Below are 14,767 nucleotides of genomic sequence, written 5' to 3' on the forward strand. Positions count from 1 at the left end.
GTCGGAGGTCACAAAAGGCCCCATCCTGACCACACCCCACAAAGGAGGATTTTAAAGAAATGGCAGGGCATGGTTAGCACATCTGATGACATTTTTCTTTTTTTATTTATTTCCTTTGTATAGCGCAGATACAACCCAGAGGCATTGAGGCTCTGAGCCACAGTTCATTGTGAACTAAATGAATTCTGGGATCTGTCCCCTTAGGGAGCCTTTTCAGCATATGTTACTACAGACAGATCACAAAGAAAAGCGGTTTTGCTTCTTTATTAAATGGTAGGGGAACAGAGATTAGGATTACATGACCATAACAACAATGTATTCATTTCTGATTTCAGTCAAACAATTGAGGATAGTGACTGGCAATATATTTGTAAACAACCCAAATAAATATGGTGTATTACAAATATAGGCTGCTACATTTTAAATGTACCCATAGAGTGCATTATAGTCCCCATACAATTAAGAATTTAGATCCCTCTTCTCCTGGGACGTGCTGTGACAAAAGAGGAAATGAGAACCCCTATCAGCTGGGGGTAGAAGGCATACCATGGTGAACTGCAGAGCCAGCCATTCCGCTGAGGAAGCCAGTGGCAATGGAGGGTCCCATCTCCCCCTTGTACCAGCATGCTGTTATGCAGTACTTCTTTGACACCATACAACATGAAAACGACGCACACCAGACTAACATTTTTCTAGAGTCAACATACATGATCCGAGTCAAGACAAACAGCACCAATGAGAGAGCAACACTACAGGGCCAAATATGGTTCGCAGCATGCCACCTGGAACTATCGCCCAATTTCCCAATTGCCTTTTTTATTTACACAATTGCTGTAGTTTCCCAGCTCCAAAACTTTGTGAACAATGTAAACCTTTCAGATAATGTCTAGTTTTGTTTTAGGCCAATGCGTAGTACTAAACTCATTACTGTCTCAGTACTGGACCATTTAAGAGGCACGGTAGATAAACATTGACTTGGTGTTATAATATTACTGGATTTGTCAGCCGCTTTGGACACTGATGACTATTAAATTCTGCTTGAAAGACGGCATAATCTGGGAACTCAAGGCACTGTGTTGAACTGGGTGGTCAGATCCTACTTGGAAGAACACACTCAACAAATCCACTTAGGTTCATTCTTGTGGCGTTCATCAGGGCTCTGCCTTGTTATCCCTCCTTTTTAATTTATATATATTTTCCCACTGATCGATGTTCGGCAGCATTCCGGAGAAACCTTTGATAATTATGCTGATGACATCCAGATCCTTGTGGACCTGAAAGAAGGACATGAGAATCTCTCTGATAAAAATCAGAGTGTTTTGCTGCTGTCAAGGTCTGGATGGACTAAAACTTTCTAAAAATAAATCCAGACAAATGTTACATTTTTAAAGTAAATGACAATCTCAACACTTGGCTACTGTCAGGTTGGCCTAGGACATTTGCACAATGCCTCACCCTATATGTCTAGCTCTAGAATTTAGGGATTAGTCTGGATGATATATGAACAATGAATACTCAAGTTGCAGTGGTCACAAGGTCTTGTTACCTCAAGATAAAGAAAATAAAAAATCTCCTTCCTCACTTATTACCACACCAGGTTCTAGCAATGAACTCCTTAGTTTCTTTCAATTTGGATTCTAATAACAATACTTATTTAGGTCCCCCAAACTATGAAATCTCAACATTGCAGCAAAATGAAAATCAGGAAATATGAACATATTACTCCAGCTCTTTGCTCATTACACTGGTTTCCTCTGAAAAATTGGATTTCTAAAAGTATGTGCTTGGTTTTCAAATGTTGTCAATCTCCCACTTCTAATCCTTTGTTTCTAAAACTGAGCTCACATATTTCTTCACGACCGTCGAGATTGGACAGAAAGCAGACTCCCCCCTATTTACAGGTAAAAAAAGATCAGGTAGCCGCTCTTTCATTGTCCAGGTAATTCGAATTTGGAATACTCTTCCTTCTACTCTTCGCACAGTGTCTAGCCTCTGGGTCTTTTGAAAAAACAAAAACCTTTCCCTTTTAACCTCAATGAGTACATCCCATTTGCACTACGTTAGCTCCTCTGTTCATCATTTCTACAGCATAGAGATTCCTCTTTTGGTGATTGTTGCACTTTATTAAACCTCCATATAACATAACATCCAAGGACGGGACCCGAATAAGTAAAAGCAACCCTCTAGCATCCAATGCTGTCAGTGGGCTGCTGCCAAAGACAGAAACCCAGTGGGAAGGGTCCTGACATGGCGGCAACTCTGCAGCTGCAAGGGAAGCTGTGCAAAGCTCCCGAGCACCGACGCCAACCCACCACAGCCGGTGGTTCGTTTCCTAGGCCACCAGGGACTAAACAGTTTAAGCCAGCCTAGGAGCGCTACCCTCAGGTGAAAAATGCAGCTGAGGGAGCCCTCAGTGTTTACACTTGACTGGCTTGGCTCCTCCATAATGGGCGAGTGCACCTCATCACCCATTATGGTTGAGTCTCCACTGTTCCTGTCGTGGAAAGATGGGTTGCAGTCAGAGACACAACGTTCTCACAAGCCCGAAACCAGTCGTGTTGCTTCCCTGCAGAGAGGCTACAACCCCACACAAACCTGCATGTTGAGGTAGTGCATGGTCACTGAATTATCTGTCATGGCCAGCACACACTTGCCTCACACAGACTGGAGTAAGACAATTACGGCCAGTCAAAGAACACTAAGCTCCAGCAAACTAATGTTTTTCCACTGGATACCCGATGCCACTGACCATATAAAATCTAGCAAGTGAGTTTCTCAGCCCTTCAAGGAGGCATCCTTGACCACTGATTTGGGCCCAAGGTTACTGAAGCAACTCCCACCTCAGCACGTTGTCGCACAAGACCACCACAGAAGATCCTAAGACATAGGATCCGAGACCTACAATCTCTCTGACATGTAGCCCTGGAACTAAGACTAGTGACTTTGAAGTAGCCACTGAAGCGTCCTCATACATAACCGGGCTTCCAGCACTACTAGACTGTAGACATGAGGACCAGGAGAAGTAGAAAGGTGGAGGCCAGAATCAGCCCCTGGAACTGGAAGACATGAGCCATCTGAAGGTTGTTTGCTACCCAATATTCAAAAGGCAAAGCCCCGTCTAGTCGGGTGTCCATGCCCGCTCTGATGAACTAGCGGGACCGAGCAGCGAAACCAGAGACTTGTTCAAGTTCTGGGAGAAGCCTAAACTGTGCTTAAGCTGCATGACTACCAACTTCGGTTGGAATGATAAATGTATGCAAATATGTTCTATGTACAGAACTTTGGCGAGATCGCTATATAAATGACAAATCATTATCATGTATGGTACCAATGTGCAGACAACATGTCCCGGGTGTGAGCGCAAATGAGACAACAGTCCAAGTAGGGGAAAACAGAAATCTAACAGTTTAACACCCTGGGCAATGTGAAATTATCAAACAGTAGAACTGGTATTGGGTGTTTCCACAACAAACTTCTGGTACCTCCTGTGATTGGCATGCATCATGGACATAGGCATTTTAGAGGTCCAGATACATTGAGCCCTGCAGGTTTAGGGCCAAGGAGATCTGAGGAAGGTGACGTGGCCAAGGTAATTTAAAGAGCCTCAGATCTATGATGGGACCAAGGGTCAGTCTTTTTCGGAACCAGAAAGGGAGTAACAGTTCTTCCTTCACTCCAAATGGGCACCAACTCTATGGTGTCTTTCCTCAGAAGCTGAGAGACCACATCCATATGTGAGTGTCTGCAGGCAGTGATGGGCCGAAGCAAGGTGGTCTTTGAAGAAAAGGGAAGTAGCATCACTGAGTAAAAATCGGCAAGACTTCAGCGTTGGATGTGTTGTGGTCCCATTCCTTGACGAACTCCCACTGGAGTGAAATGGAAAAAGTCAAATTCATAGTGCTTTGGCACTGGGGACCTTTCTGGAGAAGGTGGCAAAACCTCCTCTCTATGCACCTCAGCCACTCTCTTGCCGGAGAGGGCCAGACCACTACCACTGTGTGCAAAATAGGTGACGGGTCAGAATGGATGCTTCTGAGCGGAGGCAGAAGGCTGCTAAATGGCAACCTGGGTGGACTTAGCTGCAGCCTTGCAACTTCTGCAGCGATTAATTGGCCTTTGCGCAAAACTGGTTGTTCCCATTGAAAGGAATGTTCAGCAAATTTGTTTGAGCATTGCGGTGGACCCAGAGGTCTGCAGCCAGGACCGCCACTGCAGGACAGACTCAGTGGTAATGAAATGTTCCAAATTCAGCAGTGCCAAGACCACACTGTTAAGGGTTCTAATCGGGCATCACACACCGGACCAGAATACTTGGTCTTATCCTGGGATGTGGCGCTCAACAGGAATGATTTTTCTTTCATTTCAATGAATTCAAAATGAGCCGGTACCCGACCAGTTTCACACCCCTTTTACAAATACCCTGGGTCACAACGGACCATGAACTAGGCCGGTTGGTGAAAATACAATATTTATTTATTTTCAAATTCACACAAATCACACAAATTTTAATATTGGCCAGCAATCACCAATGGGGTGATAATGACAATGGAAATGGAAGCAATGCACTTGGTTAATCTTCTAGTAGAACATATCCAAAGCACAATTGAATAGGAGCACTTTTTGAATTAGGATAGATAGCATCCAAGTTAAGGTTTCCCCCTGCAATGTTCCCTCAACCCACCAATAATCGAATTCTGAGTGCATAGAGGCAAAACCCTTTGCAAAGGCCTAAAATGACACTTGGATTTTGACAAATAATTAATTATATGTGTGTTTAAATAATTATATACATATGTTTTATCACAGTCTTAGGGATGTTATATCACTAGCAACTATAAGGTAAAATATCACAACAGCATACAGTTCACAAAGCAGGTTGCAATTGAAAACAAAGTGCAGCCGAATTCACACGTGGAAACGTTGCATTTACACTTTTTCTGCTTTAAATGTAGAAACGCTTTTTTAAAAAAACGGGTGAAAAACACTGAATTGGAATGGGGTTTTGAGCAGGGGGATAGATGAATAGCCCAGGGACAATACAGAGGTGAAAGGAGGGCTACAGGTGAAGAATTGAGAGAGATTTGGAAGGTAGAATGAGGTTTGTTTTAAAAAAAATAGAGCAGTTAAAAGGAGAAAATCGGTTTTAAAATTGAAGGGCAAATTTTACTTAAACTCAATTATTTAGACTATATTGTTAAAGAAAGCCACGCTATGTTCAAAGATTGATTCACAAAGTCAACCTTTTCCCGCCGTGTTAAAATTTATGTGGGAATTAATTTCAATTATTCCAAATTTTACTAAGGAGTTACCAGATGAGATGGATGAAAGAATGGTGCTAACACTAGAAAACAAGAACAGGGTGCACAGAGAATTAGAACAGTCTAGACAAGTTATCAGGGTATGGATAGGGTTGCTTAGAGAGTGGAACAAAGACAAAAGTCAAGATGGGGTAGACTATGTGTCATGGGATGTGGGATACTCACAGTCCGCTCTTAAATTTGGGATTAGGAACAGTCACCAGGTTCTGGACTCCAGAGCTCGGTTCACCAGGTAGCGGCGGACTCTCCTAGCAGAACAACAGCTGGGCCTGTCTGGTCTCTGGATCACAAGAACAGCTGGATGGCAGGGTTGAAGCAGGCATGCTGTTAGTGGGAAAAAATCCAGGCTGGTCTCAGGATGCTTCCCAAAAGAATACCAGAGCTTTTCCCTTTGGGTAGTGAGATTTCTGGATTTTCTTGATTAAGGCCTTGCTGGGAATAGGATCAGCAAAACTTTGGCCTTGCAGTGGAATCAGCTATGCTTTGGCCTTTCAGTGGAATCTGGATCAGCTATGCTTTGACTTGGCAGTGGAATCTGGCAGGATGAATGTAGAAGATCAGGAACGCAGGTGCAGGAAATTCAGGAAAGCGCATATCTAGAGTTCTGTCAGCCACCCTTTTTATAGAGCATGGCAACATCATAGAATTATATGGTAGGGCAGGCTTAGCTAAGCACACCTCTAAACAACTGGAATTGTCAGCGGTGATAGTTACCGCCTTCCTATCAGCTGGTTGGGTTTCAAGAGCGTGATGTCAGATTTATGATGTAAGTTTTACAATGTCCAGAAACTCCCACAGTTACTTTAGCTAAAAGCAATTTTTGACACAAATGGCACATTTATACAATTGTGGCATCTTAACAAATTACATAAGCAGGTTACACATTGTATACAGCACATACCAGGCCAACTCTGCAGTCTGTAAGACACTGTTTCACCCTTCTAATAATGTTTGTTCATTTTTTGTTTGAAATATTCGGCCTAAAATTCTATAACTTTATACCGGTGTATGGATTGTCATTAGGCATATCAGTGTTGAATTTTACATTGGCATCATGTACACTTTCCATGGAATACCCAATTCTCTGCCATTTTTGTTCCCAAGGTGGCAATGAAGTCTGCAACATCTTAAATTAAAACCCACAAAATTACATTGAAACTGTTAACTTTTTATATTACTGCAAATTTCTGTTGCAAAAATAACCGTCTTCAAAGTTTCTTAATAAAATAGTCTTTTGAAACAAATGGGCTGGCCTTTGTCCTTCGATGGACCATTTCTTTCTCTTCAGCTACCACCAACTGTCACTTTAGCCCATTGTGGGGATGGAACAAGTTACTTACCTGTAACTGTTGTTCTCCAGCATGGGTCTGGCATGGATTCACATGCTCATGAATATTCCCCGTCGTCAGGCTGGGAATCCTCGGTAAAGAAAAAACCAGTATCAGTTTCGTTTCTGATCTGTCTTTCGTAGTAATAACCAATCACTGGTCTCTGCGTCATACTGACCACAGCCAATGACTGCCCTCTACCTAAGCACTGCCTCTGGCAGCCATCTTCAGATTTGGAAGCACGTGAAGTGGCAGTATGACCAAGTGAAGAGCCGCAGAGGGGTAGGCGGGAGGGTTCGCATGTGAATCCATGCCAGACCCATGCTGGAGAACAACAGTTACAGGTAAGTAACTTGGTCCTTCTCCAGCATGGGGTCTGGCATGGATTCACATGCTCATGAATAAAGAATACATAGCAGTACACACATGCACAACCACGTGAGGTGGCAAAGGCTCAACATTAAGCATTACATCAAACTCAACATTAAGCATCTTACCTCCTCACCAGGCTCACCTCAGGCGAACAGGTTGCGCAGCACTGCTTGGCCGACCCTGGACTCCTCCCTGGAATCCCGATCGACGCAGTAGAATTTCGTGAAGGTGTGCGTGGACCTCCACGTAGCAGCCCTGCATATGTCCAGCAGGGGCACACCAGCAAGGAACGCCGTGGTAGCTGCGATCGCTCTGGTGGAATGGGCTCTCGGACGGCCAGGCAGCGGTCGGTTTGCCAACCGATGACAGTACATGATACAGCCGGAGAGCCATCTGGAAATGGAAGCCTTCGAGAGAGCCTTCCCCTGATTGACAGGTCCAAAGTTCACAAAGAGTTGTGACGTCTTCCGAAAACACTTCGTGCGGTCCACGTAGAACTTCAGCGCTCTAGCCACATCCAGCGAGTGCAAAGTCCTCTCAGCCGGCGACGAAGGCGACGGGAAGAACACAGGCAACACCAAGGGTTCGTTGAGATGGAAGTCCGACGGTACCTTGGGCATGAAGGAGGGGTGCGTCCTGAGCACTACCCTCGTGTCGTGAAAAGTCAAGTACGGGGCCTTGCAGGAAAGGGCCTGAATCTCTCCCACCCGTCGTGCGGAGGTGATGACCACAAGAAACGCTGTTTTCCACGACAGAAACTTCAACGGGGCTGAGTGCAGAGGCTCGAACGGAGGTCCCATGAGCTTGGTCAGCACCACGTTGAGCTCCCACGCCGGGGCCGGAGGCTTCACCGGCGGGAACGATCTGAACAGCCCCTTCATGAACTCTTTCACCAGACGATGAGAGCACAAGGACGTCCGGCCCGTGGTTCTGGTGTATCGGGAGATCGCAGCAAGATGAATCTTGATGGACGCGTGTGCCAGTCCAGCTTTGGCCAGCGTCAGCAGGTACGGCAGTACCTGGGGAGCCGTAATCCGTAGAGGGTTAATCTTCTGTGCGTGGCACCAGACAGAGAACCTCTTCCATTTGTGTCCGTAGCATTTAAGAGTCGAGGACGCCCTGGCCTTTGCAAGAACCTCTCTGCAGTCGGCCGGTATGTCGTATCCTCCAAACTCTAGCGCTGCAGGAGCCAGGCCTGCAAGTTCAGCGATTTCGGGTCGTGGTGGAGGATGGCGCCTCCTTCCCTGGAGAGTAGATCCGCGTCCACCGGCAGCTTGATTGGCGGGGACGCTGACAAGTCCAGAAGGTCCGGGAACCATATCTGCCTCGGCCACGCAGGTGCGACGAGGATCATCCTGCACCGTGACCTCTTGAGCTGGTTGACGAGCCGGATTAGCAGTGGCAAAGGAGGGAACGCGTAGAGGAACAGGCCCTCCCAGGGGAACGAGAAAGCATCGCCCATGCTCCTCGCCTGGGGAAACCTGCTGGCGAACCTCCGGCACTTGGAGTTTGTCGCCGTCGCGAACAGGTCGATCTGGGGTGTGCCCCACCGTCGGAAGAGGCGATCCACTAGATCCTGCCATAGTTCCCACTCGTGGCACGAGCGCAGCTCCCTGCTGAGTGAGTCGGCGATGGTGTTTTTTATCCCTGCCAGATGAAACGGCACCAGAAACATCCTTTGGGCGACGGCCCAATGCCACAGGTCCTGCGCCTACTTGGACAGTGCTGGGGACCTGGTTCAGCCCTGTTTCCTGATGTAAAACATGGTGGTGGTGTTGTCGGTGAAGATCCTCACCACCTTGCCCTTGAGGGACGGAAGGGAGGACCTGAGGGCCCAGAACACTGCACGGAGCTCCAGGACGTTGATATGGAGGGACTTCTCCGTCGGGAGCCAAAGGCCTCTCGCGTGCAGATTTTCGGTGTGCGCTCCCCACCCTTCCAGGGAGGCATCCGTGGTCACTGTCTCCTGGTGGTCTGGGGTCTGGAAGTCCATGCCCGCCGTCAGATGCGCGCGAATGCCCCACCACCGGACCGCACGGTGGAAACTCTCGTCGAGTGTGATCCTCTCCTCGAAGCCGTCCGTCGTTTGGATCCAGCGCGCGTCCAGGAACTCCTGCAACGGGCGCATCCGGAGCCTGCACATGGGAATGAGGTAGATGCAAGAAGACATCATTCCGAGGAGGGACTTGATGGACCGCACCTTGGCCGCGTCGGAAACCAACATCCGCTGTACCTTGCCCAGGATGGACCTGGTCCTTTCCTCCGACGGGGAGGCCAGAAGGGACACTGTGTCGAGCTTCGCTCCCAGAAACAGTGCGTTTTGCGCGGGTACCAGGTGGGACTTGGCGTAGTTCACGGAGAATCCCAGGTCCGTGAGAAGTTGGACGGTCCTTGCCGTGTGATCCACGGCGAGCTCCCTCGTCTTGGCTCGGATGAGCCAGTCGTCCAGGTAGGGGTAGACGTGGATCCCCTCGCGGCGCAGCTGCGCCGCCACCGGTGCAAGGCACTTGGTGAATACCCTGGGTGCCGACCGTAGTCCGAAGGGGAGGGCTTTGAACTGGTAGTGACGCCCTTGGACCACAAACCTGAGGAATTTTCGGTGCCCCTTTAGGATGGGAATATGGAAGTAGGCATCCTCCAAATCCAACGACGACAGGAAGTCTCCTTCCTCCAGCTGACCCAGGACGTGCTGGAGGGTGACCATCCGGAACTTTTGCGCCTTGATGAACTTGTTCAGACGTCGCAGGTCCAGGATGGGGCGCCATCCCCCCGTCTTCTTCTTCACGAGGAAGTATCTCGAGTAAACTCCGGAGCCCCGAAGCCTCTTTGGGACAAGTTCGATGGCGCCCTTCCTGAGCATTGCCTTTACCTCCAGGAGAAGTTGAGGGACGTGAAGTTCTTTCCTGGCCACGGGGGGGACGCGCGGACACCTTCTTTGAAACTCGAGCGCGTGGCCCCGGGCCAAGGCGTCCAGCACCCAACGGTCGGTGGAGATGGACTCCCACACACTGACGAAGCTCGCCAGCCGGCCTCCCACCGGGGTGCTTCGGTGGGGGCCCGACCCCACGGCCGGTTCAATCCTGCTTCGACGAGGCTTTGCCGCCTTGACCTCCTTGGCGACGACGGCGGGGTCCGCCAGACTTGCCTCGTCCTCTGTAGGCCTCCTGAGCCGACGAGCGGGCCGCTTGACGGTAGGTGGAAAAACCGCCGCCGGAACTTTTGGAGGCGCCCTTGCCTCCGCTGCTCCGAAAGGGCGTCCGTCGTTGTTGCAGAACTCCAAGGGCCCGGGCCGTCTCGGTGTCCGCTTTAATGGCCTGAAGGGAATCGTCCACTGTTTTCCCAAACAGGTTGTTCCCATCGAAGGGCATGTCCAGGACTCTGGTCTGAACGTCTTGACGGAAGTCCGTAGCCTTGAGCCATCCACACCGCCTAAGGCAAACGCCGTTGCCCAACTGGCGGAACCCAGTGTCGGCGATGTCCGTCGCAACGGTAATGGCGTGGTCCGAAGCCACCTCACCTTCCTGCAGGATCTCCAGGGCCTCTGCCCTCTTGTCGTCCGGCAAGAAGTCCAGCAGGGGAGCCAGTTTGTACCAGAGCTCCCTGTCGTAGCGGGCCACGATAGCCAAGGCGTTGGCCGCTTTAATCGTCGTCGTCCCATAGCGTCCAATTTCTTTCCCTCGCCGTCCGGTGGGGAAGTCGATGTGGAGGCCGCACCCACCCCGCTTTTTTCCTGGCCGCCGCGGAGACGACGGAGTCCGGGGTAGGCTGCGCCCGGAGGCACAGGGGGGCCGTGTCCGGGACCCGGTACTTCTTCTCGTACCGGTCTCTTCTAGCTGGCGTCGTGGAAGGGTTCTTGAGGAGGGTGAGGCCCTCATCCCAAATGTCGTCCAATAGAGGCACTGAGAGGACCGTCTTCCTCTTGGCCTCGCGCCGCTGATAAAGGAAACCTTCCTTCTTCTTCTCCTCAGGGCAGAGTTGGAAAAGCTCAGATGCCCTGGTGATCATGGAGTGGAACGATCCAATCTCGTCGGGCGGAGAAGCCCTGGTGGGAGGCGACGACGGTACATCCTCGTCGTATATCTCGTCGTCCGTACCCGTCGCTGCCGTGTCAGTCCCTGTATCATCCCCTCGGGTGGACGGGGAGGAGGGCTGGAAGGGGCGCGACGGCTGAAAAGGAGGTGGAGGGTGGATCCTTCTTTTCTTGGTAGGGGGAACACCAGAAGGTCCCGGTTCTGGGTCCCCCGACGGGAGAGGTTCCGTCGGCAACGGCAGTCTCGTCCTTATCTCTGAGCATAAGGACTTTATAGCCAACAAAATGGCCGCCGAGTTGTCTCGCGGCGCTGGCAGAGGGGAATCCGACGGGCGATCAGGGGCCCCGTCGGTACCCTCGACGATGTCGTCGTCACCTGCGTCGGGATCCATCCCGACGGGCCGGTCTTCTTCCACGCCGAGGCCGTGGCTTAAGACTTCGACCAGCTCCTCCTCCGAGGTTGAGGCCGAATCTACGACGACGCCCTGCCCCCCCCTTTTTCTTCCCCACGGGGGATTTCACGGGGGTCCTATCGATGGGCACAAAAGAGGACTCCCTCCGAGGTGGCAGGGAGACTCTGAGCCCCGAGGTCGCCACCACTGGTGTAGCCTCCACAGGCTGAGCCAGGGCCGCCGCAACAGTTTCGATAGAGGGCTTGGCCGGATGGATTAAGGCCTTCACCACCTTAGGTGCGCTCACCGCCTTATCCTTGAGGGGGGGGGACACTGCCTCGCTCCCCCTCCGCCTTCGAGCTCGACCAGGGCCTCTCCAGGAGCTTCGCCGGGTGCTCGGCATTCCTCTTACCCGACCCAGAGCGTTGGCTCGTGGTTGATGGTGCCGGGGAGGGTGCGCCCTGCCTGGCGCCCGTAGAGCCCGACCGTTCGGCGCTCCCGGTGCCAGCGGACTCGCGGTGCTTGGCCTTATGTTGGACCCCCGTCGCCGGGGCGTCCTCAAAGGTCTTAGAAGACCGCTCGGCTTTCTTCCTCTTCTTCTCGCCGGACGGGCTCTTCCCTTCCAGCCAGTTGGCGAGACGTTGATGGCGGTCCTTCATGGTCCGCTCCGACATGTTGCCGCAAAACGCACAGTCCTTCTCCACGTGTGTCTTGTCCTCATGTAGGCAGTAAAGACAAAAAGAGTGTTCGTCCTCCTTGAAGACGTTCTGCAGCTGGCATCCAGGGCAGACCCTGAACAGCTTTCCGGGCGTCGAGCTCCCCTTCTCCTGGGCCATGACCGGGCCTGAGAAACTTCTGGAGTCCTCCAAAAGCGTAGCTCGACGAAATCTTCACCCTTGAGGGGCGCAGACGAATCCGACACGGGTCCCCGTTGATCGGATGGAGAATCGGTGGAGCTTGAGGCTCTTTAGACCGAAAAAACGAAGTTTTTGAGAAAAAACGTGAAAAAAATAGCACTAACGCTCGAGAGCAATAGCACGAGGATCCCAACACATGAACGTGCGGTAAAAATCTGAAGATGGCTGCCAGAGGCGGTGCTTAGGTAGAGGGCAGTCATTGGCTGTGGTCAGTATGACGCAGAGACCAGTGATTGGTTATTACTACGAAAGACAGATCAGAAACGAAACTGATACTGGTTTTTTCTTTACCGAGGATTCCCAGCCTGACGACGGGGAATATTCATGAGCATGTGAATCCATGCCAGACCCCATGCTGCAGAAGGGGGTTTCCCAGTTTGATTGAAGGTTTTATGGCCACTTCCACTTCACAGATTGGTGTCCCAGAAGTTCCATTGTAAGAGGCCTCAGCCCAGACCCAAGTCTGCCAATCTAGCAATTAGCACTGCATGTTCTAGTATCTACTGTGGGGGCCTTCTGTTGCTGGTACACCCCCACAAAAAGCAGAGCTAGCACTTGAGAGGAGAATAATATCTATCATGAGGAACCTGTAGGAGGAGGAATTACATTAGAAACTGGCATCTGCCAACTTGAGTTTCTTTAAATTACAGAAAAAAGCTGCCAAAACAATCTAATATTTCGCCTGATATTTGGGACCGTCTATTGATCCAAATGCAAATCCAAACCTGTGTATGGGAATCTTTCAAGTTGTTTAAGTTTCTCTATAGCCAGACTGTGCCCGAAGCGATTTCTAAGATGAAGAATCTGCACAAGGAATACATTCATTGGTATTAAATATTTTAGGGGCAACTCTTGGCATTTGATCAAATGGTCCATAAATAATTGATTTTATTAATGTTTAAGTGTTTGGAAGTACGTCTTTCTAAAGTGGCTTTTTGGGAATAGCATGGCATTTAACCATACTGATAACCTAGAGCTTAAAAAGAGAAGCTGCATTCAGCACATCAATAAATAAACAATGGCTTTGTCCAGATGTCATTACACATTGATATTAAAGGTTACCTTTTATCATCAGTATCCACAACGAATATCCATGGTTTAAAGAGCTCAGTGATAATCGAATGTGTAGCCTTTAATTCTGTACAAAGACATAGAAATAACACTTACTGAAATGAAATGCAGTGCCGTTATACAGATAACATGTTATACATAGTTATTTTAGGATAAATTCCAATGCACTCTGGAGAACCATGCTATTCACCATTATGGATCTGTGTGTAACATTTTCCTTAAACGTTATCCTTATTTGGAAAAAGGGGTAACCCCCTGCAAAGTACTTAAATGGACAGAATGGGCCATGCACCGATTCATCTTTCCAGCTGCAGGTCGCTTTGCATCAATAGTTAATATTCTCTTTGGATGTTGATAGGCGAGACCTCTCTGGCGGAGATACCCCGTAGGGAAATGTCAAATATTAAGTACTAGTATATTGATTGTGTTACACATTTATCTATAACCAGCTTTCGCCATCCTACTAGTAGGCATCTTCTACTTCCATAAAAGCATCCGCTAACCCCCACACTCTTATTTCTAACCCACTGGGTGGGTCCCCTTATGTAAAGCAGCCATTGTTTTCCAGCTACGTTCCCATACATACACAAATGCAGGTTAAAGTCTTGTATGTTGACAGAAAACTGGCCATCTTATAGTGCCTGAATGTCTATGCATGGTTATTATGAAGGATCTATGATGCATCCATATACAGGTCAGTCAGGTGCAAGTCAAATAAGCTAGGGTATCAATCGTTCAATTTCCAATTAATATACACATACAAATAACTGGGGTAAACATACATTTAGTCAGATATTTTCTGATGCATCACTGCTCTGAAGTGTGGAATTGCCGTACACAGGGCCTCATTACGACCCTGGCGGAGTGGGTTTACGCCAGCGTTATTCGCGGCGGACCCGTCCGCCCTACTACGAGTTCCCGTAGCGCCATGGAACGTTTTCCGCCTGGTTTTTCCGGGCGGAGAAATCCATGGCGCTACGGGACCTTGTTGTTAATTACGCCACCGTATTTTACGGTGGCGCAATTAACGCCTTCCCCACTCCCATTATACCCTATGGGGCAAAAATGGGAATGGGGAAGGGTAAAATGGGGAATGGGGATTTACCGCCCCGCCAAGGTCGGCATGGGGCGGAAAATCCGCCAACCTCCATGGCGCTATCGGCAGCTTTCCGCCGTGCTCCGCGGTGCATTTAGCACCGCGATTTCCGCCAGGGTCGTAATGAGGCCCACAGTGTTTTAAGATGTTGCTCAATGAACATTAATTTCTTTTGTTTCTAGCTCACTGGCATTGCATAGGCACACTGCCACCTGAAAGGCATTCGTATGATGAAGGTAGGCC

The 14,767-nt window shown here is 49.5% G+C and overlaps 1 protein-coding gene across 1 annotated transcript in view; it reads right to left on the bottom strand.

Annotated features, from left to right (window-relative positions):
* Nucleotides 1-14,767, bottom strand: part of EPG5 (ectopic P-granules 5 autophagy tethering factor) — a 2,517,217-nt gene that overhangs the window by 503,799 nt on the left and 1,998,651 nt on the right. The window contains exon 34 of the mRNA XM_069626898.1: nucleotides 13,420-13,495. Within this exon, the coding sequence (XP_069482999.1) occupies nucleotides 13,420-13,495 (76 nt within the window). The remainder of the gene's footprint in view (nucleotides 1-13,419; nucleotides 13,496-14,767) is intronic.

The sequence above is a fragment of the Ambystoma mexicanum genome, chromosome 6p, assembly GCF_040938575.1.
Source record: "Ambystoma mexicanum isolate Mex_15411 chromosome 6p, UKY_AmexF1_1, whole genome shotgun sequence".
Taxonomy (NCBI): domain Eukaryota; kingdom Metazoa; phylum Chordata; class Amphibia; order Caudata; family Ambystomatidae; genus Ambystoma; species Ambystoma mexicanum.